General features: G+C 43.7%; 1 protein-coding gene across 2 annotated transcripts; it reads left to right on the top strand.

Moving 5' to 3' along the window:
- The first annotated feature begins 1,104 nt into the window (after window positions 1–1,104).
- On the top strand, window positions 1,105–26,234 carry LOC6553522 (octopamine receptor Oamb). Of its 2 annotated transcripts, none has more exons than XM_026983847.1 (7): window positions 1,105–1,202; window positions 1,939–2,350; window positions 9,644–10,078; window positions 15,117–15,408; window positions 15,994–16,230; window positions 17,462–17,981; window positions 22,580–24,489. In XM_026983847.1, the coding sequence occupies exons 4-7, from the start codon at window positions 15,157–15,159 to the stop codon at window positions 23,479–23,481; spliced, it is 1,911 nt and encodes a 636-aa protein (XP_026839648.1). In that variant the 5' UTR covers window positions 1,105–1,202; window positions 1,939–2,350; window positions 9,644–10,078; window positions 15,117–15,156; the 3' UTR covers window positions 23,482–24,489. The 2 variants fall into 2 exon arrangements, with proteins under 2 accessions (XP_026839648.1, XP_001979397.3); XM_001979361.3 differs by lacking the exon at window positions 22,580–24,489 and adding an exon at window positions 25,294–26,234 and having other exon boundaries at window positions 1,112–1,202.
- Window positions 26,235–27,181: the final 947 nt, after the last annotated feature.

Genomic DNA, 27,181 nt, shown 5'->3' with positions numbered 1-27,181 from the left:
CTGAGATTTGATAGAAGCAATATATAGATACTTGTAGCAGAAAGTCGCCGAAAGGATATAATTACTATGAAGGCCAAAATTAATTCAATATGACCGATCACGAGCCCCAAGCACTAATGAGCAGTTAGGAAAGGGAAACTGGGCGGCTGTTCAGTGCTCATGATGTGTAATTAATTTTTGGGCAACATCTGTTTATCCTAATTAGAGGCGATACAAGCACACACACGCCAGTTGAGGGGCGCAGAAGTTGTGGGCGGGGCCGAGGCGTTCTCTTTTCATTTATCATTATTACTGGGCTAGACCAAACGGGGCCAAAAGTTCAGTGAGATAAAAGTTGGGATGTGAGTCGATTAAACGGGCAGAAATCAAGTGAATAATGGCCGCAACAGCTCTTGCATGGCAAGTGCCCGCGCCACTTACTCAGCTTTCCAGCTTTCAATGGGCTTGGTAATGAGTTTTGAATAGAGTATTGGCCATGGCGGAATTGTGAGCCAAATACTTACGAAAAATCGTAAAATGATACAAGAACGCAATCAACGCCTCGCAGCTGTAATGGAAAATTGGGCAAATTGAAGTCGGCCAACTTTGTCATAAAATGAAATTGCTAGAAAAATCAGCGGATGGCACAATCAGAATAAGGACGAGCGGATGCCCATCAAAAAAGGGGCAAGTGTGTGTCCTTTTTTTCTAGCAGGCCAGCCATCCTTTTGACTGCTTCGAATTTACCAATTTATTATGCGTGGCTTCTTTTATTTGCCATGGCCAACTGCCTGTTTGTCTGGCCGAAAGGTTAACAAGCCAGAAAGCGTCGCAAATCAAAGGGAATTTCAACTGGCTGCAGGCGAATGCAGATTAGGGGAATCAAGGGATTATAATTAATCAGACTCCTTGCTTCTCACACAAAATACCGCCTTCGATTTTACTTCCAGGCGGCAGACGACAGGCGACTGTTGCGCGCTGTTCAAAAAATTCCGCCTTCCTACTGAGCGCTGTTTCAGTTTCGCGTCCCTCTTCTCGTGTTGTACTTGGCCAGTTTCCACCGGTCCGCGTTCCATTCACTCGTTCCGGCCCGAGGCCTGTGGGCCAACAGTTCGCGCTGAAAATTCAGTTCGTGTTGAAAACTCTGCCGCGTCGGTTGTGCCAATTCGCACGAGCGGAGAAACCTGGCAAGAACTAACGGTTCTTGCCGACGGCACATAACGGTAGATAACAGTGTTGTGTGGGTGTAAGTGCAAGGCAGCGCTGTGTGGGTGTGTGAGTGTGTGCGCCTGTGCGCTGTGTTTGTGTGAGTTGCCGAAGAGCCGAGTGCCCGTGATCGCGAACAACAGCTGTTTTCACCATTTTGCGAATTCAGTTCCTGTTGAGTCCTCGATCGAAGCCAAAGGACGTTAGCTGTATAATTAATGTTATAATTACCCATGATTGATAACCAAAACTAAAGCTTGCGGCAGCTACGTGCCTTCTGGCCAAAAAACCAAAATATTACAATTCGCAAAAAGCGAGACGAGCGAGTGAGTGCATTTATAATGAATTCGCGAGTGTGAGACGAGTGTGAATGTGTCTTATGTGATTTAATGGGGTTTTCTTCAGCGCCGTGCTAGTTTCGCCTAATCAAATCGCTCGCTTTCGTTCCGTTTCGTAATTTCGCTCATTAGCAAACAATTTTCCTTTCTGTCGCCGAAACAAACATATGTAGCATTGACCAAGTGCAATTTTCATAATTGTCCCGCTGCGGCATTTGCACATATGCAAAAACAAATTTTTCTGTTTATAGATGATGTCAGTCAGCAGATCAGAAGATCAGAACGGCATTTCCTTCGCCTTTGTGTCGGCTCTGCTCGAGCAATGACAGCAAATAATTGGTTTGCCATAAATTGGCAGTGCAATGTTGCCAATCCATGCAATTAACAAATAAAACATATTTCAATCAAATTCTAGCGCAAACAAACTATTAATTTCACAAAACCCGGCCTAGTCACGCCCAATCGAAAAGATCAACAAACCACTGAAAACTAAGCACTGAAAACTGAGTAGTGAATATCGTAAACCAAATGCTGAGTATGGAGATTTTAGGCAAAGTGCGTGCAATTATTCAACGCATGACAACCAATTAATTGGCCAAAGAGAGCGAGAGCACATATGACCGGCGGCAACAAGTCGATATAGCTATAGCTTTGGAAAATATATACATAGCTATCTGGCGAGCCGGTTAACACCAGCAAGTGCATCGGAAAACCAATAACAACAAACACTTGACCGATTTTCCAAGCGATTCGGCGACGGCCTCTCGCTAATCTCGCCCAGAAAACTCGGATCACAACCGCCATCGATTTCGCGATGATTTATGCAGGTGAGTTAAAGGCACTTTTCGAAATGAAACTAATTGTGGATTATTTTATTTTGCATATTCAATTCAAATATCTCAGAAAACCGATTATGATAGATACACTTATTTCAACTTTTTGAGGCAATACAAGCAATTATAATCCGAAAGCATCATTAGCTTATTTAAATGTATATTCGGCCATAAATTAGAGCAGTTGCCTTTGCACTATTAAATCTAGGTAGCTAGCATAATTAAACCATTGTATTAAATAATATATACCGGTTGACAACAGTACTCCATTAATAGCGTTAAGACATTAACATCATATTATTAAAAAAGTATCAAATTTTCATGTTCTATTGATTACGAAATTAGTATGCACTCAGCGCCAACCATTAAATTAATGCATTTCCTATGCGTACATATATGCATTTTGTTTGCTGATCAGGGGATCTACGAACTGTTACTTGCACCCAAATAATAAATCGGTACCAGCACAAACCCCAAAGCAATTTTTGGGCAATGAGAATGGGAATTAGTGCCAAACAGTACTGGCCATAAATCCATAGTCTCAGTTAATTACAAACCCATATCAACATCTACGAAGGCGGCGACGCAATTAGTTTGGGGGGAAAAGGCGCGCGGCATACAAATTACGAAGCAAAACGGAAAAATTCGTCAAGTGTTTTGTGCATTTTTGCGGTTTTATTTCATTTCGATTTTTTTTTTTTTTTTGCACACAGCTTAGCACGTGGCCGTTGTCCGCCTTTGGTTACAGATTTTGTTTATTCACTTTCGGTAGCCTAATTAACTAAATTGGCTGGCTTGTTGACAATGAAAACCAAAGTGCGACCCATCCAGCACTCGGCAAGAGTTCCTTCGCCCATCTTCCGAGTTTTCCGCCGCCAAGTGTGAAGCTTAGCAGACACAAAGGCCAGTTGACAGGTGAAATGGGGGCAAACAATGGAAGTTGTTTTGACAGGGCCACAATGGACCGCCCGGTCCGGAGTGCCCAATAACACGGACAGACTGTCCGGCAGAAGGATGGGTCGCCAGCCGAACGGCTGGGAAATGTAGTAATAAATTAGGTTTTTAAATGGATCCCCATTTATTTCAACTGTAAGTGTGAAATTCCAGTCAGCCCGACTTTTATTTAATGACACTCAGACGTCCCAATATGCGGCTAAAGTCACGACTCGAAGGCATTAATTAGCCAGCATTTCCAAACCCGAAGCTTTAACTGATAGTATGCGCTAAAAGCGTTTTCAAATTAAGAAACTTAACAATACAACATTTTTAGTGAGTCTCTCGGAACTTCACATAGCTACGTCCTTTTAAAGCAGATAAAGCATCAACTTAAAGCTATACATTGTACTGTGAGCGTACACTTTACTTAAATTCTGGTGCCATGTTGCAATTAAGTGGTACAGTTTGTTTAATTATTAGTAAGTTAAGGGGATCACACAATTGCATTATTGAATTGCTCTTGAAAATTTTATTAAACTTGCCACAGATTAATAAAATAAATGTACTTAATTTGAAAATTAACCAAGCTGTTTTAATGCAATATTTGAAAACTGAGGAGACATTCCCATTATTCGCCAGATTTAAAAGCACTTCTCAACCTTATCCCTGTGTCCAGCTTTGAAAATCTTCACGCCTGGCCAGGCACAGGGAGCTGGGAGCAGGGAGCAGGAAGCAGTGGGAACTGGGAGCTGGGAACTAGGAACTAGGAAATGAGAAGTGAGAAGTGAGAGCTCCGCCCCGAGTGGCAGCTGAGCTGGCCGTAAACATAATTCTGTGCTTTGTGCAGTGCTCTGTAAAGGCATTCAAATTGCTTCCTTGGCCAGCGGGCAGAACAATGGCAACCTACGTGCATAAGCCACCGAAACCTGAGATTCTTTGGCCCAGTCGAACACAAAAGAGCGTCAACATAGAATTGTGCAACCAGCGGAGCAAATGACTTGCCACTCGGCCCGAAATGCAGGGGAAGCCCACACGTACTTGGAAGTAAAGCAAAACAAAACAATATAAAACAAACCAAACCAGTTGGAATATATTAATGGGGCGGGCATGAGATTGTTTTAGGTGTTTGTTTCCACTTTTTGTGTGTGTGTTGGCATTAAACTTGGCATTAAATAACAATAACCCGGCAATAAAACGGGGCAAAATGTGCAGGAGGTACCCTTTCACTTTCAGTCCGCACTTTTCGAGTGTGTGCTTCTTCGTGCCACTTTGCAGCTTTATTGCGAATATCTCACCTCACAACATGCCGCCTGGCCCACGCGTCGTATGCGTAATGGGACTCATGTAGGATCAGACGGGCGACGAGAAAACAGCGGCAAACACACGATATTGCGTATGCGGCGTGTGGGCCCTGATTCTGACGAAAAAATGAGTCTGCGTATCTGACAGAGAGAACGTATCTGTTTAATGTACTTAACACTCAGGGAGCACTTTTTCGATGCCTCCCTCTCAAAAGGTTTTCTTCACACCTTATTTGGTTTTTCCTGGGTCGATTATTGTGTTCTTGCCGTTGCTTTAGCGGGTAGCAATCAGATTTCCCAGAGTCAGTTCTAGTAAAAGTTTTGATTGACACGCAGTGGCCTGCAAATTAACAGCTCATTGCAATGCAGCCACAAAGTGGAGGCCAAATGAAGCATGAAGGGCCCATAGCCACTGGCCGGAAATGAGTTGACTGCTCGTGGCGGGCTTAGCTCTTGAAAAATCACCTAATTCATTTAAATAAGCAAGAAGCAGTCGATGCCGAAAGCGGACGAAGTCCATTTACGAAAAGAGGACCTTCCATCCAACTTAGCAAGCCTCAAGTCACCGACTTGGCTTTTATCTGCAGAAGTAGGATGCCTCGTCGTCGTCGAGTCGAGTCGAGTCGACAAACTAATTTAAAAATCCACTTGCTAAGCGTTTCCCACCTCCGAGCTCCATGGTCCATCGACCGACCCTCTTTGGGGCCAGGGCTATTTATTTTTTCATTCCCTGCTTTTATGATGATTTTGCACTGCGTGGAAATAGTAGAGCAAACATTTTAGCCCCGAGTGTTTAAATATAAAGCGGAAATGAGCTTTACTCCAGGTCCTTGGGCTCTTCTACTTGCCATTTGTTGTTCTCCTTTTGGACCAAAACGTGCCAAATGAACTGAGAGGCGACTGTCTGTGGGTTTTTTTTTTTTTTTTTAAAGCTAATTAATGACTGCAACTTTCTTCGCCAGACACTTGTGAATTAATTGCACACCTCCACGAGTCGCAATGGACCCAATTCGCATCCGAGAATCATGCAAAGTGCCAGACACGAGCCATGTTTGGGAATCGAACGCCCAGCCTCTCTCGAGCTATATGTCAATAAAGTCGGATTCGAATGCAAAATAAAATGTATTTTTGTGATCTGTGTTCTGTGCTAGCAAAGCAATTTATGGATTTGATTTCAATTGTTTTGTCATGTTGATTGGCAGTCCGAATTGGCAACAACTCATAGTTTGGCAGCCAGCAATATACTTGTATATTGTTCGATGTCAAATGGCAGATGAGATTGTCTCGCATCCGATTGTTCAGCTCTGAGGTCTGACCCCGCCAAGAGAAATCGAACTGAATGCTATTGAAAGCCGAATTGATTTCCTGGGTGTGTGTGTCTGTGTAATTAATCTAATTTGCAGGTTGCCTTTGGGACAACATTTTGTGTGCTTTTGTGTGCCATTACGTGCGTGTTGACAAAAGTCGAGCGTTCATGCCACCACTCAATGAACTCCTGCAGCTGTTCATGCATTCAGCTCACTGGCATTCATTAGTTAATTGATCATGCGTGGCGAAATGTGGATAGATTCGGGCTTTGGACTCATTCACGTACTTTTTCCAGCCCTTTTTTACTGCAACGGAGACGTTCTAGCGGGGAAATTCTTTTATGACAGCATAAAACAGAAACACAAATTATTTCGCACATAAAAAAGCAAAGCTGCGCGAAACTAAAATACAAATGTGCAGAACCGACCTACGAACATAATGCGACATAGACAGCCAGAAGCCGACATAGACCGACATACCATACCAGGCTTGAAAGGAAAAGTTGGATGCACACACATGTGTACATATGTGTATAAGGTCCTGGTGGCGGACTAGGACGATTCCAGCGAGAGTGTGTGCAAACAGAGAACCAAAGTGCCCAAAGCGTTTTCACAGTCAATTTTGTATGTAAAAGCAAGACAAGACAACGGCTGACATGTTTGTTGGGGAATGGGGATGGGAATGGGATTGTGGATGAGGGTGAACTGGGTCTGCACATGGAAACTGGGAACAACAGGGTTTGGCTTAGTGTAAATTTTTATATTTCGTTGTGCATGGCACATAAAACCCTTTGTTAGCCGAGCTGCATGTGAGTGGGTGGGCTTCTGTACATTTAGGACGGAATGAGCATGAACGCCATCAACTACTCAAAGACAAATAGGCTACTAAAATCTTTAAAATGTTTTCGCGAAACAATAAGCGAGAGAAACTACTTTAAAAAAGAATCGTATAAGGATATGTGTTGTAATTGCTTTATATTGTTTTCAAATACTTTATAAAAATTACTTGCTCAGTAATTACTCGTAGAGTAATATGGTATACTAGATTCGTTGAAAAGAATGTAACAGACAGAATTTTTTCTATTTTCTATTTTTTCTGATGTTATGATATGAAGAAATTAAAAAAATTTTAAAAATGTACCAAGGGTGAAGTTCAAAAGTCCATAACTCAACTTATCTTAATCAGAATTTGAACTGGCATACCTCTAAATGTTTCTGGAGCAATTCTCTAAAAATATGCATTCAAATTTACAATTTTTTTCTTTTTAATTTTTTTGTAATTTTTCTGATGTGGTGATATTGTGGATAATATTTAAAAAATGTATACCAAATAATTGTATATTATTTTGTTTGCCTTTTGTCACAAGTAAAAATAACTAAGAAATTGTTTAATAATTAGATGGTAAAACTAAAAGAGTAATATTCTTTTGTATTTACCTGAAAATGTCTTTATTGCCCTGATGTTCTGCATTGACTTAGGCGGCCAAAAATAAATTTGTGTTTGGAATAATCCCATATAACAAGAACAAACTTGTCGTTGGCACACAGTTAATCGCATTCCAGATATTCCAGCTGAAGTATTGCCCACTTTCACCTTAGCAGCAGTACAATAAACAGCTAAGGTGAGAAAAACAAACAAACAAATGGCTTTTCACAAAAAGGAAACGCGAAGCAAAGGCAAATGTAATGACACTTAAGTGGCCCTGAATCTCAATCTCTTTGCAGTCGAGTGATTTCGCCCGGTCGCACTAGGCAACTCAGCAAACTTGGTCACCGCAACTAGATGACGTATGTAAATGGTGGCTGGTTCTTTATGTTTTATTTGCCTTTTCCTTGCTGCCATCTAGGGCATCGTTATCGAGCTGAACAATCATAGCCACTTGAAGCCATTATTCCTAACCAATTCTAAGACCTGGACATATTAAATTCGTAGTTAATGAGTATTTACGTGCTCTGCTTGGCAGTTCGTATTGCTTATCCCCTTGGATTGGTTGGTGTTTGCCCAGGCTAACGAGATTTATTTTCCACCTTTACTTCCGGGAATCCCCTTATTCATGGTCCGCACACAAATCCACTTTGCTCCATAAGCACCAAATTAACCCTTTCATGTCTATTTGCTCGTAAGCCATTTTTTCCGACGGTTTCGTCAGTCGACTAATTAGTTCGCCATACCACTGAATTGTGTATGCAACGCACAGTTTCGTTGGAAGTCACTCGTTTTCCGGTTAAAGACACAAAAGAGCCTGCACATGACATGGCGCATAACCGTTCCGAGTGTGATGCACAATTCCAGTCGGAACCCGGTGGGTTAATTCAATTTAGCGAACACTAGCATAAACGGCCATAAATGAGATCAGCCTGTTAAATTTGCATACATTTTCGGTATTTAATGTGATGGCGAGAGAGGTTTTCAAATAAATCGATGATGTCGTGCCGGACGGCCGTAAGGCCAATATGAATATATATTTATTAATATGTGTCCACTGCGGATGGTCCTGGGTGTGGCTGGCTTAAATTGGCCAGGCCTGAAAGAAGCAACGAATGCTGAATGTCATTAGGAACAAATTATGGTTATTAGCGGACTTCTGGCGAAGTCCTAGCCCTGACAATGATTTGACCTTCGCGCCCCAAAACGCGCCGAAAATTTAAATGACGCATTCGGCACTATATCCTGATATAACTGCTTGACCAGCATGATTGGGGTATTTCGGGAACGTGGTCTTGGTAAAATATGCCCATTAAATATGCGCGAAGGCGCTGGGAGCGTACCATGACTTATTCAATGTTTACAATGCTGACAGCCGCTTCTATCAGTTCGACTCGGATTCGGTTTGGTTTGCTTTGGTTTGGTTTGGTTTGGTTTGGTTCACTCGCCATGGTCAAGGAACACGCTCAAGATATTAAGCATTGATTACATATCGATTTTATCCCTGTTTTTGTTATTTTTCCGCTCCGGTTTCGTGTCTTTTGTATGTGCGTGGAACGGGAAATTCGGTACGGAGAAGCGAAAGATGGGCAGCAAATGCAAATTACCTGCGAAAATGCAATTTCTCATCTTTTCACAGTTGCCGCAACGCAGTTTGACATTTAATTTTCGGAGCCAAGAAAAAGAGCATCTGGAAATTCTTCTGCCAACTTGACAGCGTGTGAAATGGGAGAAACTGAATATATTCCGGGGAAAGTGCAAAAGTGAAAGAAATTCCACCGAGCTGGAGAAATTAATCGGGGCGAGGAAGCGGAAAAGGCATTAAGGATTAACAAAGGAGAAACTGCAGTCAACAGCCAGAAATTGTACAGGCTCAGTCAATCAAAATTAAGTTACTTGTCAGTTTTTGTTGAACAACTTACTTGTTTATTTATTTTCCGCATAACTTTTCAACGGAATGCAGGGCCTGTAAAGTTTTACGGCTGCTGCAAAGTCACTTGCAAAAGTTTCCTGTCAGGCAATCAGTAAATTCTGAAAGCTTTTGTCATGCTCTGCTATATGCCGAGGCAGGCGATTGGATTTATTGATTGCCACCTAAGTGGCATGTAGCCTTATCATAATCTAAAGTCCTTCTACAGATTTCAGCCATCTGCCGATTTTAATCTCCGAGCACATAAAGCAATTGACAGTTCTAAATTGCACTTGATAACTTTCTAAGCTCACACAGCCAACTGGCATCAAGTGTTGACTTGTTGAACGAGACATTGCGTATACGCCGTGTGACTGATAACATCTGTTTTGTATACCTTTGTTGCAGCTATTTCCTGCAGCTTATGTGCAATATCCTGCGGAACTCGCAAATAACTGCCATCAAAATGTTGCTATCGCACTTGTTTGGTATGTAAACCGCGGGTCGTATAAACAATAGTGTAAGCACCGACAAAGCACTCCACGATTCGACTATCAGGGGCACATACTGACACTGTCACCCCGGAACGCAGTTGTTCTGCATGGAGACAAACTGCGGGTGCCGGGGCCAACGAGACGCACAGGAATCCTAAAGCGACCGCATCGGCATCAGCATCGGCAAAGGGATCGCTTTTGGTCCAAAACACGGCCATCATCAGCGGCAGAGGCCACGGTTGCCAGAAACAACCGCAGCTTCAACATCGCCAGCCACATCAACAACATGGCCATAAAGCAACAGCTCTGTAATTCATGGTCACAACTACCCAACGAACTGCTGATATTGGTGAGTAAATAAATCTTGAAAGAGGAGCTTTACATGGGGTGCCAAGTGAGACTGGTGTGTTTACTTTTGGGATTCGAAGAAGCTGACCATAATTGTGCGTCTTTTGGGTACTCAGGAATTTGTATTCCTAATCGAAATAATAGGCTTTTTTATATTAAAAAAGTTTTCTCATTCAGGCCGCATATTCCGGGAATTCCTTACATAAGAAACAAATGTATCAGCTCGGATTTTTCAAAAAGCAGCAGCCAAAAAATGTAAACAGCTCACTTATTTATTTCTGACTCTTAGTAAATTACAGGCAACATTTTAAATTTAGTTTAAATAAAAGATTTCAGTGTGAGGTCTTTTGAAAAAGTCACATTTCATTTTTAGAAACGTGAAGCATTTCGATAGCTTTTTTCTTTGATGCAAATTCAAGGACTCGCTTTTAAGGTCCGGACCCGTTTTCCCTTCCGTATCTTGATTTCTCTGACAACTTTCACAAACAGCAATCAATCAAACAATTTGCTAGCGACTCTATTTACCCAAAGGACTTGAGAGAAATGGAATGCATGTCGCGCACAATTAGTCAAGCTGCTCGTAGAACTTGTGCTGTGTTAAAAATTTAGTTGGCAACATTTCCTGTTATTATTTCCGTTGCTCCTTGCTGTTGTGGCAAAGTGGCACGCACGTCCTGCCAAGCCCCTCCGCGCCTCATCTGGAAGTAGGAGTTGCAGGAGTATGCGGCACGTATGTATACATATGTTCCTTACAAAGGCACATTTGACAGTAGTCGTGGGCACGTCCTAGTTGTGTGGCCATAGCTGTGTTGTTGCTGCAGCTGCTCAGCAGCTGTCAGTTGCACATTTCGCCGTCGGCAAGCGGAATGGCGAATTTGAGCCCATCCTGCCGCACCCACACCCCTCGAAACTCCCTCACCCACACCCATGTCCACATGAATGTTGCAATCAACTCTGACACGATGATGTGTGTGCGTCCGACATTGATTATCTTGTTTGTCTGTTTGCGTAGCTGCTGCTGCAGTTACATACCGTTGGCCAAATGAGCGGCAATAAATCGGGTGAATATATATGTGCCGGAATGTATCCCCAAGTCGGGGGACACTTTGATGTGTCTCCGGCAGATGCTCGTAAAGCACGTGAACATTCGCTCGTAAACGGTGGGCAAAGTGAAAAAGCAGGGTCTGTGCTAATGGCCCCACTACTTAACATTATCAGCCAGGCGGGCCATTAATTAAATTTTAATTACTTCAAGTAGTTCCCACAATAAATCAGGTTTTCAAAACACCCCAGCTAGAGCTCCTAGGACATCTTCCTGTCAGCACCTCTCCAGATATCACTTGAGCTCATGCTCAGATCTCGGCGTTCGAACAAAGCCAGCGAACACATCGAGAGGCTTAGGCCTGTCATTTGCATTTGATTTTCAGCCACGTAATTGTATTTTCACAAGGGATTTTCAGCGCCTATGGCCAAAGCCAGCTTGCCAGTGATAGTTTGGAATGCTGTTAAAGTTCAGGCCCGACTGCCTCCATTTGCCCAATTGTTTGGGCTTGGGGGCTCCCCTCTAATTTCTGAGAGCCATTCGCGCGCAATTATCAGAATTAAATTAAAAGTTTCTGCGGGAGCTGTCGTCGGTCAATTGTAGTTGGCAGAAATCAGCAAGCCGCAAAATTGTTTTATCTCCGCGTGGCCTGCTTTTGCGGCTGTGTGTAATGGTGCAGTTTCCGGTTTTGGGAATCCTGTTTCCGGTTGTGTGGAAACTGCAAATTGTTGCGAATTTCGCGTTTTAATTCTCATTTAGCTCATTTAGCGGCCGAAACTACGCGTCCAGCTAATTGGCGCCAACTTGATTTTGCGCCACAAATGTTGCGGTTTGTTAGTCCAATTGGTTTATCCGGCTAATGGACTTATTAAAAAATCAAGTTAGTGCGAATAGAAATTTGATTCAAATAGAATGGAAAACCAATTAGTTTGTATTCCATATCATTCCGATCAATTAGAGTTTGCAATAAACTTACTTAAGTATAAACGGACAAAATCCGCATCAAATAGTGCTGTGATTGCCCTGTGACCTAATCACCTTGTTGCAATTCCCCAGGCACCTTGAAATTTATAAATCTGATTTGATACAATTTCTCCTGTGGTTTTATTTTCTTTGCTCTGGCTTTTAATTTTCTCTCCAGCTTCGGCACACAAATTGAATTCAGGGTTTTCCTTCCTTGTCCTAGCAAAGAAAAGTACTTTTATACAAATTCAGCTCTTTGCGGGTCATTGTGACTGTAATTTAATATTTACATTGCGATAATGGAATTTTATGCTTAATTTGCATACACAAGACCTTTTAGAAACACTGTCTCCATTTTGTTTCCGTGAATATACATTTGATTGTTGGGGAATAGATAAATATGTATTATAAAATTACGAAAACAACTATTTTCCAACGCGGCAATTTAATCTTCAATGGAAAAGTTTATGTCATACAGAAGTTCGGACCAAAAATTTGAAATTAATTTTTTTTTTACCAACCAAAATTAATTTACAAGAAGACCAATTAAATCAGAATAAGTTAAAAACAAAAGATACTTAGAAATCCTTCCGGAGATGTGTAACTTTCAAATAAAAACTTATTTAGAATAAGTGAAACATAAATGAGGATTGCGTGCTTTAAAGTCATTTGCACAAAATGAATTGGTAAAAATATGTATATATGTATAAGTATAAATGATTCACGGAAAATGTGCTTAAACTTTGTTTACGCCTTTTGACATTTGAATTCCGTCTAAAGAACTCTGCTAACTTTTAATGCTGCGGTAATTAAATTTAATTTGCTTCAAAACGCCACCCCTGAACTCATTAATATTTCCCTCTTTATGTCATCGTCAACTAGGCGTATGCGTAATGGAACAAAAATGCAGAGTGCATCAGCAAGTTAAATCTGTTGATACTCTTTAAAATATTCTTTATTCTGCTCTTAATATGCTTGGCGCATTTTGCTTTAATTTATTACACCAATTTTCTGGCCATACTTTCAAATTACCAGCAATTTTCAAAGCAACTCACTTTTCAAGGGTATTAGCACAAAAAGGGAGTGCGTATACGCCGTGTGGGTCGCGTGGGTGAAAAGCTTTTACAACTCGGTTTAAATGCCAATTATTCATTACGCTCGGCAATTTAATGTTGGCGAATTTCGGCGTGCAACTCAATTTGGGCATTTCTCCTTATTAGCTGCCACAAAGCGAATTTCCACATGCAAATTTCGTGCGCCAAGAAAATGCCATCAACTGCCGTCGAGTTTCAGGAAGGCCTTCCTGCCACGTCCCCGGCCAGAATGCTTTTAAACTTTCCAACTGGCAACAATTTTCGCGGGCATGCCCCTCTTTGGCCTGTGCATTTTGTTTGTCATGTGAGTAATTTATGCGGGCCTCGTACACGCATTTCTTGCCCCGGATTGGCAATACTGCGGAATATCCCATGGTTTCTGCACAATGTGGGGCTAACTTACTTTAACCCTACGTCGCCAACAAAAGGTTGGCACTACCTTGAACTTAACCCGTAAACAATGATTGCCGAGTATTACTTGGAAATCGATATTGTTTGATTTAGTTCGCTTGATTGGAACATTTGGGCGGTGAACAGGTTCCCATGGCACTCGGCTTTTGCTATGTGCAGGCTTGCCTTCTTCCAACTTGGGCTCGCATATGCATTATTAAAGCGCTTTACAAAATATTAAGCCGACCAAAACAGGTGTTCTTTAGCACATGTCCAAGTGGCCATGGGGAACTTGCCAAACTTCACACAATTCACACAATTGGTACCAATGTGCCTCGCTCCATAAAGTGGCTTAGTTCTAAGGCAAATGTGTACTTTAATCGATTTGTTGCGTGCTGTGAATACCCAGCAATTACCTGCCCCAAAAACCGACCCAGCGATCCTTCCTCGCATTTTTGGGTGCGTGCCTGGCAGTCGTCCGAACCATTAAAGTCAAAAATAATTTCAATTATTGATTGGCACCCGAATCCTGCGCGAATGCGCATCATATGGAATGCGGCAATGAGCTCGCTCTATGGCAGTTTATTGCTTGTTTAGCCGATTTTATAATTTATCGGGCATTAGCAGCTATTTGAGTGTACATCTCTTCATTCAGTCCCTCAATAATGGAAATGTGCTGACAGTGCCAATTCGGCTGCCAATTCATTCATAGATTTCCCCCAACGCACACTCATGCACACGAACGCATTACAAACGACCGTAATTAATTACGGCAATTAAATTGCAATGTGCAACTGCAGCTGAATACCAAGTGAGCAATATGTGTACGGCTTCACTCCCGCCGACTCAGAATATATATGTATATGATTGCCATTCAGTATTATGTATATATCCACCAGTATTTAATTTTACATTATTGACGCAGGTCAGTACTGGCCCAGGATAAGACCTAAAGGTTGGGCTTATGTTGTCTTACAAAACAATTAAGCAAATACGCCACCGGCAATGCGGCACATCCTCCTTTATTTTTCAGTTCCTCCTGCTCATTCTGGCCATCTTTTTGTTCACTTCTGCCTCTAATTGCCCTATTTTTACATTTATGGCCTGGGGCGATTTCTCTTATCCTTGTAGTGGTACGTTTTCGACCAAGTGTATTTAAAGGGATTACTAAAAAACCACTTCCTTAAATTACAAAATGCTGCATTAAATATATACAAAATAAAAAAACTTTTCAAGGCCCTAGATGGAGTTTTGTGTTTTTCCAATTTCCAATTATTGCCAAGCAATTTGCAATTGTGGCTCAGTTCACATCGTTCCCAAAATAGAGTAATGCCTGCTGGTCATGTCTAACCCACGCACATTTATATTTCGTTTAGGTTTCCTCGTTTGGCGACTGCTCCATTCATTTTTGGACTATTTTTAGACCAGCCTTTTCATAAATTAATTAGGCACGCGAGGTCAGGTTGTGGCAGCAATTAGGCGGCCAGTCAAATGTTTTGTGTATCGTTTTTGTACAATTTCCCTGTGTTGTCTGTTGTTGTCTGTTGCAGGTGGTGAACTCAGATACACACCCATCTCAAAAGTACCGCCATGAATGAAACAGAGTGCGAGGATCTCATCAAATCTGTGAAATGGACGGAACCAGCCAATCTGATCTCCCTGGCCGTACTCGAGTTCATCAACGTTCTGGTCATCGGTGGCAACTGCCTCGTGATTGCCGCCGTCTTCTGTTCGAATAAGTTGAGGAGTGTGACGAACTTCTTCATTGTCAACCTGGCTGTGGCCGACCTTTTGGTTGGTTTGGCCGTGCTACCCTTCTCAGCCACCTGGGAGGTTTTCAAGGTAAGTGCCAGTGTTTTGAAATGACACAAACTTTTGAGATTCTAAGCCAAACGACGCTTTAATAATGATAGAAACATGTGAATGTTAGTAAAGTGCTTTAAGACATTTATTTATATTGGACCACTGGGGTTACATTTTCTTTTTTTGTTTTATGCATTTAATGCATGTTATATACAAATTAAGTGAAGATGAGGTTGGATAAAAATGTATTCCATTTAATTTTCAACGTTATGCTGTTATATCATATTGAAATTTGTTAAGAATGTAGGAAAATCCAAGCTACTTAAATAAAAATCAAATTAGTCTTAGACTTTCGATCTGTTATTTATTTATTTTAAAGTTATAAACTATGATTACATCCACACATATTAATTATTAACAAGAGCTAGTAGTATGCTCGACTTAAAACTGTTGTGGAATATCGGTAGAAATGGGAAAGGAAAATAGTAAAATCAAAATAATCAACATTGTGGGCGCGACAGCTTTTCTCGATTTGTGGGCCTTACAAGGAAGATTACGCACTTTATGATAAAACGAATTATAAGAATTCCATTTTATTTAAATATCGAAAATTTTTGAACACAGGTTTGGATATTCGGCGATCTCTGGTGCCGCATTTGGCTGGCTGTCGATGTGTGGATGTGCACGGCATCGATCCTGAATCTGTGTGCCATATCTCTGGATCGCTATGTGGCGGTCACGCGACCCGTCACCTACCCAAGCATTATGTCCACGAAGAAGGCCAAGTCCTTAATCGCCGGCATTTGGGTACTCTCATTTTTTATATGCTTTCCGCCGCTAGTCGGCTGGAAGGATCAAAAGGTAAGTTGGGGACTGGGGGCTGGGGGCAGCAACTGACCCACAAGTGACCCAATGCGATAAATTAACGGGGTAAATGGGAAACGCGGTTTGTCTCTGCCAACGCTAGAACCGAAAGGACCGGCAAAATTGAAAGTCGGTAAACTGTTTTTAGCACGCTCAAGTCAGCCTCATAAAGAACAAAAGCCAGGCAGGCAGGCAGGCGACCGACTGCCAAAAGTTGTTTCCAGAGCCCCAAAACGGAGGGCCATTCTGTCATTGACACCATTTTGGGGTTGGCAGCAGTGGTTTCTCAACCACATCGACAATGGAAGCGACACTGGCTGGCTCTGAAGACTGCAATCCGGCTCATTTGTGCCAAAATTACCGTAAAACAAGACACGAGTTTCGTCCTTTCGGAGAAAGGAACCTGTTTCTAATTTCGCCCCCTCTTCTGGGGCATTATTTGACATTTTTCTTACGCAAGGACACTGATAATGATGTGTTACACATGCCGCAACGAAATTGCCAACAGGCCGGGAGCACAATTTATGGGCACCCCAGTCACTGGGTAATCAGATCAGGCAGGATACATGACTACTCGCCTTTTGGCCCAGCTCCAGTTTATGGTCCTGTCTTGTATGCTGGTTGTTCTACTGGTTATATGTGCCCAGCCAAACATATAAATCCAGTTTGCATCAAGGTGCCGATGAAGTGATGGCTTCCCCATTGCTGCACATGCGAAAATGTATCCTTTCGAAGGACATTCCATTCAACTCAACTGAATTCAATTCAATTCAATTCGATGTGATTCACAACTGCAGTGGCTGAGTGCAGTTGAATGGGCCACGTTTGAATGGCTGGCATTCAGCCCGCTACCATGCTGAAACCCGGTTAGCGAGTCGAGGCTGTAGGCATCGATTATTATTACGGCGCTATACTCAGGTTGCGATGGGTTGGGCAACATGTCCTGATTCTCTGAAGGCCCAACATGTTCTCACATACAGCTCGCGGCATTTATTTCGCCGGTCTGTTGGCTTTTTGTTAACGCCACCTTTAGCCACGAGTAATATTTATGCGCAACACGTCGGCGAATATCTCTGGCAATATAACCCGCTTTAAGTTGCATTTTTATTGGCTTCTTGGCGCCGTGAAGAGGGTGCCAGGACGAGGGTGGAATTTTAATGTGGTCCTTCGAATATCAAGTGTCATCTCATGATCCCATATCTCTCTACTCTGCTCTACTTCATTCCAGGCGGTTATACAGCCGACCTATCCAAAGGGAAACCATACGCTTTACTACACCACCACGATGTCAAGTTCGGAGGATGGTCAACTAGAGTTAGATAGCATTAAGGACCAGGGCGAGGCCTCTTTGCCTCCCTCCCCGCCGCATGTCGGCAATGGCAACGCCTACAATCCCTACGATCCCGATTTCGCCCCCATCGATGGATCCGCGGAGATTCGGATTGCGGCCATGGGCTCGACCAGTACTTCAACAAGCACAACCAGCACGACAGCGTCCAGTTCGAGCACCACGGAATCGGAAATGGACCTCGATCTGCTGAACGCACCGCCGCAGAACAGACCCCAGACAATTTCCGGCAGCTGTCCATGGAAGTGCGAGCTGACCAACGATCGGGGTTACGTCCTGTACTCCGCCCTGGGATCCTTCTACATACCCATGTTCGTGATGCTCTTCTTCTACTGGCGCATCTACCGGGCTGCCGTGAGAACCACGAGGGCCATCAACCAGGGCTTCAAGACCACCAAGGGTAAGTCACATCCGTAGATAACTGACCCAGCAACCACAACCACCAGCTCATTTGGACACGATTTGTTTGAACCTTGTCACCCTCAGTTTGGTTTAACGTGTGCGTAGCTAACAGTTTTGGTTATGATACTCATCTCTCTCTATATATATATATATATTTGTTTACTTACCAAATAAGTAACGTAATCACGTAGCTAGTTCCTTTTATTCAAGCTTTAATATCGATTGCTAAACAGTTTAAAATCTCTCGACGTGTAGTCAATAGTGTGACGTCCTGTTTGTCCCGTTTTATTTTGGCTATCCTACCGAAAAGTGTACAGATTCACACACTGAGCATTCCATACACCCCCACTCGACCTTGTCCTCGTCCCCTGAATAACCGCCCCCTGAAGAGCATAAATTGTCGAGGAGTATATAACTTACACGGCGGAACTGTATAAATTGATGGCGCAAAAAAGAGTATCACTAAATTTACATTCATAAATAACTTCACGCACACATCCAAACATTTATATATACATATGTCGGCATTTTGTTTTTGTGTTTTGCACATAAATAAACATGATAAATAACATGGAAATAAGTAAAATTATAAGTATACATATGCATACACACTTAGTGAAAGCCCAGGCATTAAAAAGTCAAACCCTTAAAACCAATTGAAAATACAGTTCTTAATTAAATGTAAGCGAAGAGAGAAAAATAAATTTTGAATTAACAAATATCTCTGTAAAGCACGGAGTAAATAAAAATCCCTGTAATTTAAGTCCTCATAACTTTATTCAAATGAATGTGATAATAACTTAGTACCGGAAAGTCCCAACTCATAAATATCAATTAGCCTAGTTTACCCAACTATGTGAACATATAGATGCGTATGATTAACAAGCGCTCCAACTTTAAATTGTGAATATCCCGCTATGAACCCGAAGTACCCAATTGGCTTTACCAATTATAAAATTATAAAATTAAATATCTCCATTAAAGTTTCAATAAATACCTAAGACCCGGAATCCACGTCCTGCACACGTCCCATTCCTTTAAAATTATCCCAGCATTATATAAATCACATGCCCAAAGAGAAGTCACGCATCATAATTAGCATTATATTCCGAGTTGGGCAAAAACAAGAAATCGATGAACGCTGAGGGAGCACATCAAAGAAATCGGCTTAGATAAAATGGATGCTGGGATTAAATAGGGGCGGGATTCAGCCAGAAAATGACAGACATGAAAGCGACCCACCGGCTAAGATTAAATAAAATATAATATGACTTCCTTGTTAGCATGTTAGCATGTTCAAGGCAAACATTGCTATCAATGCAATTTGCTATTTTCTTAGGTTTTTGTCGTTTCAGGCCTCACTGGTCCCCAAAGACTGTGGTGGCCATAATCCACGGAACAGATTCTGTTTGAAGTCGGAAGCCCACATTAGACTGGCGCTGGGTGTTTATTTTAATATGTGGCCCATTACTTGCCCAGGGCCACAGCGCACTTTCTTCCGCGTGATCAGCTCATTGGGCACACTTCTCGGAAATATTATGTCCCATTCTATCCATAGCACGCATTCCCTGATAATCTGCGGTAACTAAGTCAACCGACCGACTGACTTCAGCGGGAAAATCAATAACCAGCCTTCGTGGCTCTGCAAATCAATGCTCCCCGCTAATTTATGGGCCCCACAAATCCTGCTGCCCTGGGATGTATGCTACGAAATTGCATTTTAAAACTGATTGCATACTTTGGGGCGCTGACTGCCGCCATATTGAAGTTCAGTCGATTTGAAAAACGGAAGCGGATAGTGCACTTCGGGGCCACCAGCTTAAGACCACTGCTGCTGTCGACATTCTTGCTCCCGTTGCCTTGGCAGTTGTTATTGTTTTGGCACTGTCGTGTCGTTAGTTGGCGCCATTTTGAGCACAAAGCCCAGATTTGCCAGCAGCTCACACAGACACTCCCACCCACCCTTCCCTCACCCACACCGGCGAGAAACGTCGTGTGGCAGCCTTGATATATGCTTTGTCTCCTCGCAAACAAACACACACACACACACACACACACTCGTAGGCAGCTAAAGAGAGCTGTTTACCAACACACCCACACGCGGGGCAGCTCGTTATAGTTTTATGTGGACACACCGCAAGAAAATAAATGACAGTCTTTACTTGATAACTTTTGGGCATTTTAAAAGTTGTTCTTGCTTAACGCAAGGAATACAATGTTTACATGTTCTGATTGAGTTAAACTGTTTACGCCTTAACCTACTACTTTCGGTGGCTAACCATAATTAAAATGCTTTAGGCCATTTGGTGATTACATTCATTCATTTTTCAACTAAACGAAAATTTCAATTTAAAATATTCCCTTAAAGAACTTTCCAGCAGTTCGTACACTTCCATTATTTTAAGCATTGGTCGTGTACATATGAACATGTGCCACTTGGCTGTGCGTGCACAACGTCGGAAATCGCTCCGTGACACAATGCTGATGCTTTTTGTCCTGGTGTTCTCTATTATTTTTGGAGGTAGGTGTGCCATCCGGCCCACGCGCCGTTCTCGTTTTTCGTGGCTTTTGAAGGTAATCAAGTTTCAAGTTCAAAACTTGCCGAGGTTCACGGCGTCGACCACGAGGCGGAGGTCATTGTTATTGTTAGGCCTTAGAAATTTCAGAAGTGTGACCCTGGCCCCATGTCAAGAGCAGAACGAAACGGAAAGGATCCGGCAACTTTCGTGCGAGCTGCCCCTGGCATCCAGGCTCAGCTTGAACCGAGTCCTGGGCCTTCACTTGCAGCCACTTGTCTTCTGTCCCGGCCAGGACATCGTCCAAAGGTCAAAGGCTGGCGACAATGCTCGCATCATGCAAGTCCGCGAATAACAACAACTGGCGGCGGACAAATCAATTCTGGCTAATTATCCCGCCGCACTCAGACGTTTAATTATTATTAAATGCCATTCAATTAAAGGACACACAACCCCCTCAAAAATACTGCGAGTGAATTGTAAGTGCAGAATTAATGGACGAAAACAACTGCGCTCAGGGAAATAAAAATTGTACAATGCGACCAAGCATTTCAATGTACATTTATGTGCAAGGATTATCTTTAGTTGCGGACGAAAGTTATACATTTATTTAAATCAGCAGCGCCGCAGGATGCGAAACATCCTGAGGCTTTCGCCGGGATTGCGCCTGCACATCCTAGCATATTTACATACATTAGGATATTTCGGTTGTATATTTGTATACAAATTGTTTGTTTAACTTTTATTTTTCGTAGGGGTAGGGGAAGAGAGGAAAAAATCAATAGTGTATCCCTTTTTATTTACTGAATCCTGCATATGCTGGGTTTCTTGTTTGTACACATTTTCCTTTCACCCACTTCGTTTATTCATAGGCGAACCATACTTCCTTTCAATAGGTTTAATATGGTTTATGCAAATATAAATGCGGCATGCTTCGCATTAAATTAAGATAGCCTGGGTACACGTGTATCTGTATCTGCATTCATATTTATTCAGTTCACAATTTGGACATGATAGCCCATAACTAATGGGCCGGACTATTTCGCTTAATTACGTGGGGCAATTTTTAAAGCCATTGACAATTGAGAAATTCGTTTCTTTCCGCTTCTATTAATACTGAAAAGTATGTAAAAGGTAGCGTTTCCGAGCCTATAAAGTATATACATATTATCTTGATCAGGATCACTAGCCGAGTCGAGTTCCTAACCAAATGTTGAAATTTCCTGTCGGTCTCCCGGGATGTCGGGTCAGGTATCTGATAGTCGAGGAAATCGACTTTAGCGGTTCCCCTTGTTTTTCATATTTATCCATGGGGTGCATAAGCATTTCAGTTTCATATTCAGTCCTCCTAAACCACCACTTTTGATCTATCCCACAACCATAATTAAATAAAATTAGGCTACTAAAGCCATTCCCACAGTGTGAAAAACTCGGAAAGATAAACAAAAAACAGACTTAAACCACAATAAATTAAACAACCTGTTTATAACAATTATTTACCGACAATATTTTGCATTTGAATCTGATGTGATCAATATCCGTAAAACCCAAGTTCCCTGTTCAATGCCTGGTCCTAGATAAATTCAAACGAAAAAACAAAAACATTTAAAAAAACTCCAATATTTCTACGTTTTTATGAACTAGATTTTTATAATGGAATGAGTCCCTTTTCTCTCTATAAATAATATGTTTGTAATTACAAAAGTAGAGCAGCATTTTTTTATACTCAACTAGTCGTAAGTTTTTACCACCATTAAACCTATCTCAATGTAACAGTTTGTAGTTAGTTAACCGCTCTTCGTGAAGTGTCAGTCAATAAATTTTTACCTTACTCAAGGAGAAATGTATCTTGCATCTACTTAAACGATTGTATCTAACTGAATCACCTCGAACCAACAGCCAACAGCAGCCACAGATCGTCCATTTAACCACATGTCCATGTACAATACAAGCTGAATGTCCAACATCCATGTCACACACTCACACTCAGACCAAAGAAACCACCAAATCCACCGAAATTAATCCATGAGAGGTCACCGCGATGCAAACTCCGCCAAATTGCACCACTCACTAATTGCAGGCAGTCCTCGCGAGTCGGGCAACAATCGAGTGGACGAGTCCCAGCTTATATTGCGCATCCACCGAGGACGACCTTGCTCCACCCCCCAGCGCACGCCTCTGTCGGTGCACTCAATGTCCTCGACTCTCAGCATGAACAGCAACGGGGGCGGGGGTGGGGCCGTGGCCTCGGGACTGGGTGCCTCCACCGAGGATCACCTTCAGGGAGGCGCCCCCAAGCGAGCCACTTCGATGCGCGTCTGCCGACAGCGGCACGAGAAGGTGGCCATCAAGGTGTCCTTTCCCTCCTCCGAGAACGTCCTCGACGCAGGACAACAGCCACAGGCGTCGCCACACTACGCGGTAATCAGCAGCGCCAACGGACGACGTGCCTCCTTCAAGACGAGCCTCTTCGACATTGGCGAAACCACCTTTAACTTGGACGCAGCTGCGTCTGGTCCTGGAGACCTAGAGACCGGACTCTCGACCACCTCGCTGTCGGCCAAGAAGCGGGCAGGCAAGCGTAGCGCCAAGTTCCAGGTGAAGCGCTTCCGAATGGAGACCAAGGCGGCCAAGACGCTGGCCATCATTGTGGGCGGCTTCATCGTGTGCTGGCTGCCCTTCTTCACAATGTATCTGATCAGGGCCTTCTGCGACCACTGCATCCAGCCGACGGTCTTCTCGGTGCTCTTCTGGCTCGGCTACTGCAACTCGGCCATCAATCCGATGATCTATGCGCTCTTCTCGAATGAGTTTCGCATCGCCTTCAAGCGGATCGTGTGCCGATGCGTCTGCACCCGCAGTGGCTTCCGGGCGTCGGAGAATTTCCAGATGATAGCGGCGCGTGCCCTGATGGCACCGGCCACATTCCACAAGACCATATCCGGATGCTCGGACGACGGGGAGGGCGTGGACTTCAGCTGACTAATCGGCAGCTATGAGCCGAGTCCGCTGCAAAGGAGCTCCTCCCTGCCGCAGGAGGCGGAGTGCTCCGCATCCGTGTCGGGATCGGGACGGCGGATCCGACGGGGAGGATTCTGCAAGGGACGCGTCCTCTAATGCATTTTGCTCTTTTGATACTTTTGTAAGCTCCGCCAGACGCAGAGGCAGACGCAGTGCATCCCACTTCTCAAAACTGTCAGTATTCGCATTGAACGACGTTGTAACTGTATGGCAATAATTTTCATGTATTTACCTAGACCTAAGGCTACGTTTAACTATATAGTACTATACCTACCAGATACAGCAGTATGAGATACATAGATTAGACGTAAGCAGACCATTGTTTTCAGTTCCGATGTGTATGTACATGTGTTAGTCGCTGAGGACAACTCATACGCATAAGTTAATCCAGATATTATATGTTAAATGTATATGTATGTGTGTATCGCAGCAGGGTAAGTCGGCTGCGTTTTCAATAAAAGTAAAATCGAACAAAACAAAACGAAAACCAATCAGAGCAAGCACAAAAGATAAAAACAAGTGCCGACCACGAAGACAGAAATTGGCAAATACCAACGGGCAGCTCACAGGTATTGGTTGACATAAGGTCAACAATTCGTGTATGAAACAAGTAAAACAAAACAAAACAAGCCAAGCAAAACCGACCATCTTATACCCTTTCAGCTATTTAGTTCTTTCTATTCGGGAGATGTATAGGTCACGCTGTCTAGCTATATAAAATGAATATATTTACATTTCATTTTCCACGCGATTGAATTGTGTGATTGATTGAGTGATTAAAGAGATATGCAGAATATGGGAACTTCTTAAACTTAGACAAAATTAAAACTTACATTTGCTTGCCGGACACCTTGATTTTCCAACACTTACTTGCCCACCCTTGCATTAAAGTAAGTTACAAATAACTATCCTTATCAGCCAGAAAGTTAAAATTCTTTAGAAGTAACATAAGCTTTTGAGGATTCAGGCTCCTTCCATCTAAAGTTGTTTACTTCGTGGTTGGATTTCCGAATCCTCCTTAATAGCAATCCAATTGAATGGGACTTTGCCGCTCACTCCCACTCAAGTTGGCTGCCTCCAATCCGCATGGTCTACTGCCCATCCGAGTGTCCATAAACTCGGAGCAGACTTAAGGCCCTCGTGTGTTTCTTTGACAATAAGCCAGCTTTTAATGCCGCAAACGGAGACGCAACAGCGCCAGTAATGGCCCGACTGAAATATTGCATTATTGCGCCGATTATTCATTACTCGACGCGGGTTGAGTGGAGCCGAGTAATGAAAATGTATTCAGCAGTTAAACGTGCGTATGAGTAATAAATGCAAAGCAAGGCGGAGGCAGTCAACATATGTACCGGATGAGCGAGCGGGAAAGCAAGAAAGCGAGGATTATGCAAATGGTTGTGTTAATGAAATAAAGTTCGCTTTGAAGGCGGCTTAAAGGCGACTACACTCCTTGCCAAGTATGGTGGAGGGGGAGGGGGAGGAGCACCGAAACGAGGACTACGACAACGTCGAGTGCTTGTCGCGTTTATGGCGCAACATTTGCATAATTACGCGTTTAATTTGCTAAAGTGCAGGCAGGCTGGCGAGCTCTTTTCCAGTGGGCCAAAAGCCGTGAAGTAGGCAACGAATTCCAAGCGCGTGCACCGGGGCGTATGAGCGATATACACTAGGAGTTTGAGAGAATGAGCGGGAAATGGGGGGCAGGATACAACACCACCGAAATGTAATACTGCTTGTACTGATGTATTTTATGCCTTCTTCCTTGACCAGGTTCCAAGGGCATCGGTTCGCGGTTCGAGGAACAACGCCTCACATTGCGCATCCACCGAGGACGGGGATCCAACCAGCAGGACTCCATGCACAGCAACGGGAGCACCCAGAGCACCACCACCACCCTAGGCACTCCCTCACCGGAGAGGTTGTCGAAGTACGCCACCAGGCGACTGCACCACCACGACAAGATCAAGATCTCGGTGTCCTACCCCTCCAGCGAAAACATTAGCGAGCTTGCCGGGCACGGGGATGTGGGCCACGAGCGGCGGCCATCGGGAAACGCACTGTTTGCCGTCCACTACAACGGCACCAATGGGCGGGAGTCCACAGAGTCGCATCTCTATCGACAGCAGCAGCACGGCGGGGCCAGCTCATGCTACCTGCAGGTGGGAAAGGGTCTGCCGGAGTTGGCCAGGCGTCAGAGCAACACCAGCGAGGCCGGAGGATCGGCGCACTCGCGCCCGGCCAACAAGAAGATGGGCAGGCGCAACATTAAGGCGCAGGTGAAGCGCTTCCGCATGGAGACCAAGGCCGCCAAGACACTGGCCATCATCGTGGGCATGTTCATCTTCTGCTGGTGCCCCTTCTTCACCATGTACATCATCCGGCCGTTCTGCCAGGACTGCGTCGATCCGCTGCTCTTTTCGGTGCTCTTTTGGCTTGGCTACTGCAACTCCGCCGTAAACCCCATGATCTACGCCCTGTTCTCAAAGGACTTCCGCTTCGCCTTCAAGCGGATCATCTGCAGGTGCTTCTGCTCCCGCCAGTCCGTCTCCCTAAAGAGCTCCCGCCGCGGATCTGACATGTCCGCCATTCGCATTCGGGCCCGAACGCCCAGCATAACGCCCAGTGCTGCGGCCCACAGTTTCGGGGACGAGAGTGAGCTGCACCATTCCGAGATGAGCAACGACCCCAGGTGACGATCGTTTGGGCCCAGCTCAAGCTCGCAAAGCAGCTTGGGTGGGTTGCGCAAGACGAGCCTCAAGGTGCCCGTCTACGAGATTTGCCATCCACTGGTCATGGAGACGGCCTGCTACTCGTATGTGGAGGCCACCAGCGATGGATCCGCCTCCTGCTCCGTGGGCGGCGGCAATGGAGTCGGAGGTGTAGGTGGTGCGGCGAAGCGGACGCAGTTGTAGCCGCGGGAGCTAATGGCGCTGCGCGGAACGGGAACGGGGGCGATACCCCTGCCCGGAGTGCAGCGGCCAAGGCGCGTGGTTCGCATCGAGTACAGCGATGCCAGGGTCTAGGATTTGCCAGCTGAGATGGATACACTGGGAAAAGTCGAACAGTCTCGAAGCTTTACATGGTAAAGGCGCCTTTTTTCAAAACTGGTTTGCTATTCAAAATATTTCATAATTTAGATACAATTTGAAAAAGGTTCAAATACAAACTTAATAATTATTTTGCCTCCCGGGATGTGTAACCGCAATGCTCTGGATATACATCCGAATTTCATTTTAAAGACACATTGTACATTAACATTATTTTATCATGCAAATATGGCCAAAAAATTCAAAAATGTCCAATGACAGATTTCTCTGCAAGCTTTATCCTACATTCCCAAAGCGACATTTTCCCCAGTGTAGAACGCAGGCAGCTTAGCCGACAGCTGAGACAATCCTTTGACATGAAAGGAGGCAGTAAGGACAGAAAGCAGCCGCTCCTCCTGCGGATTTGGCCTTGCTTTGAGCAACAGCCTCCGTAAGCCAAACATTGTATAGTGTACATAGAGAGCAGGGGAAAGTCTGCATCGATTTATATTCCTAGCCTAGGATGGCCAAGTGGCGGTGCTATATGTGTATATATAGTCTAGCTAGGATATCACTGGCACTTGAGAGTTGTACCTTTTAACTTCCGCATGAATATTGATATCTGGTTGTTA

This window comes from Drosophila erecta, unplaced genomic scaffold (genome assembly GCF_003286155.1).
Source record: "Drosophila erecta strain 14021-0224.00,06,07 unplaced genomic scaffold, DereRS2 tig00000000-arrow-pilon, whole genome shotgun sequence".
NCBI lineage: Eukaryota > Metazoa > Arthropoda > Insecta > Diptera > Drosophilidae > Drosophila > Drosophila erecta.
The sequence above is the reverse complement of the archived record's forward strand: the minus strand, read 5'-3'. Positions and strand labels throughout refer to the sequence as shown.

Bases quoted from the DNA above. Each gene is read 5' to 3' on its own strand.
- LOC6553522 (XM_001979361.3), top strand. From the start codon at position 15,157: ATGAATGAAACAGAGTGCGAGGATCTCATCAAATCTGTGAAATGGACG. The intron at 15,409-15,993 runs GTAAGTGCCAGT...TTTTGAACACAG, and splicing joins CCACCTGGGAGGTTTTCAAG to GTTTGGATATTCGGCGATCT. The intron at 17,982-25,293 runs GTAAGTCACATC...TTCCTTGACCAG, and splicing joins GGGCTTCAAGACCACCAAGG to GTTCCAAGGGCATCGGTTCG.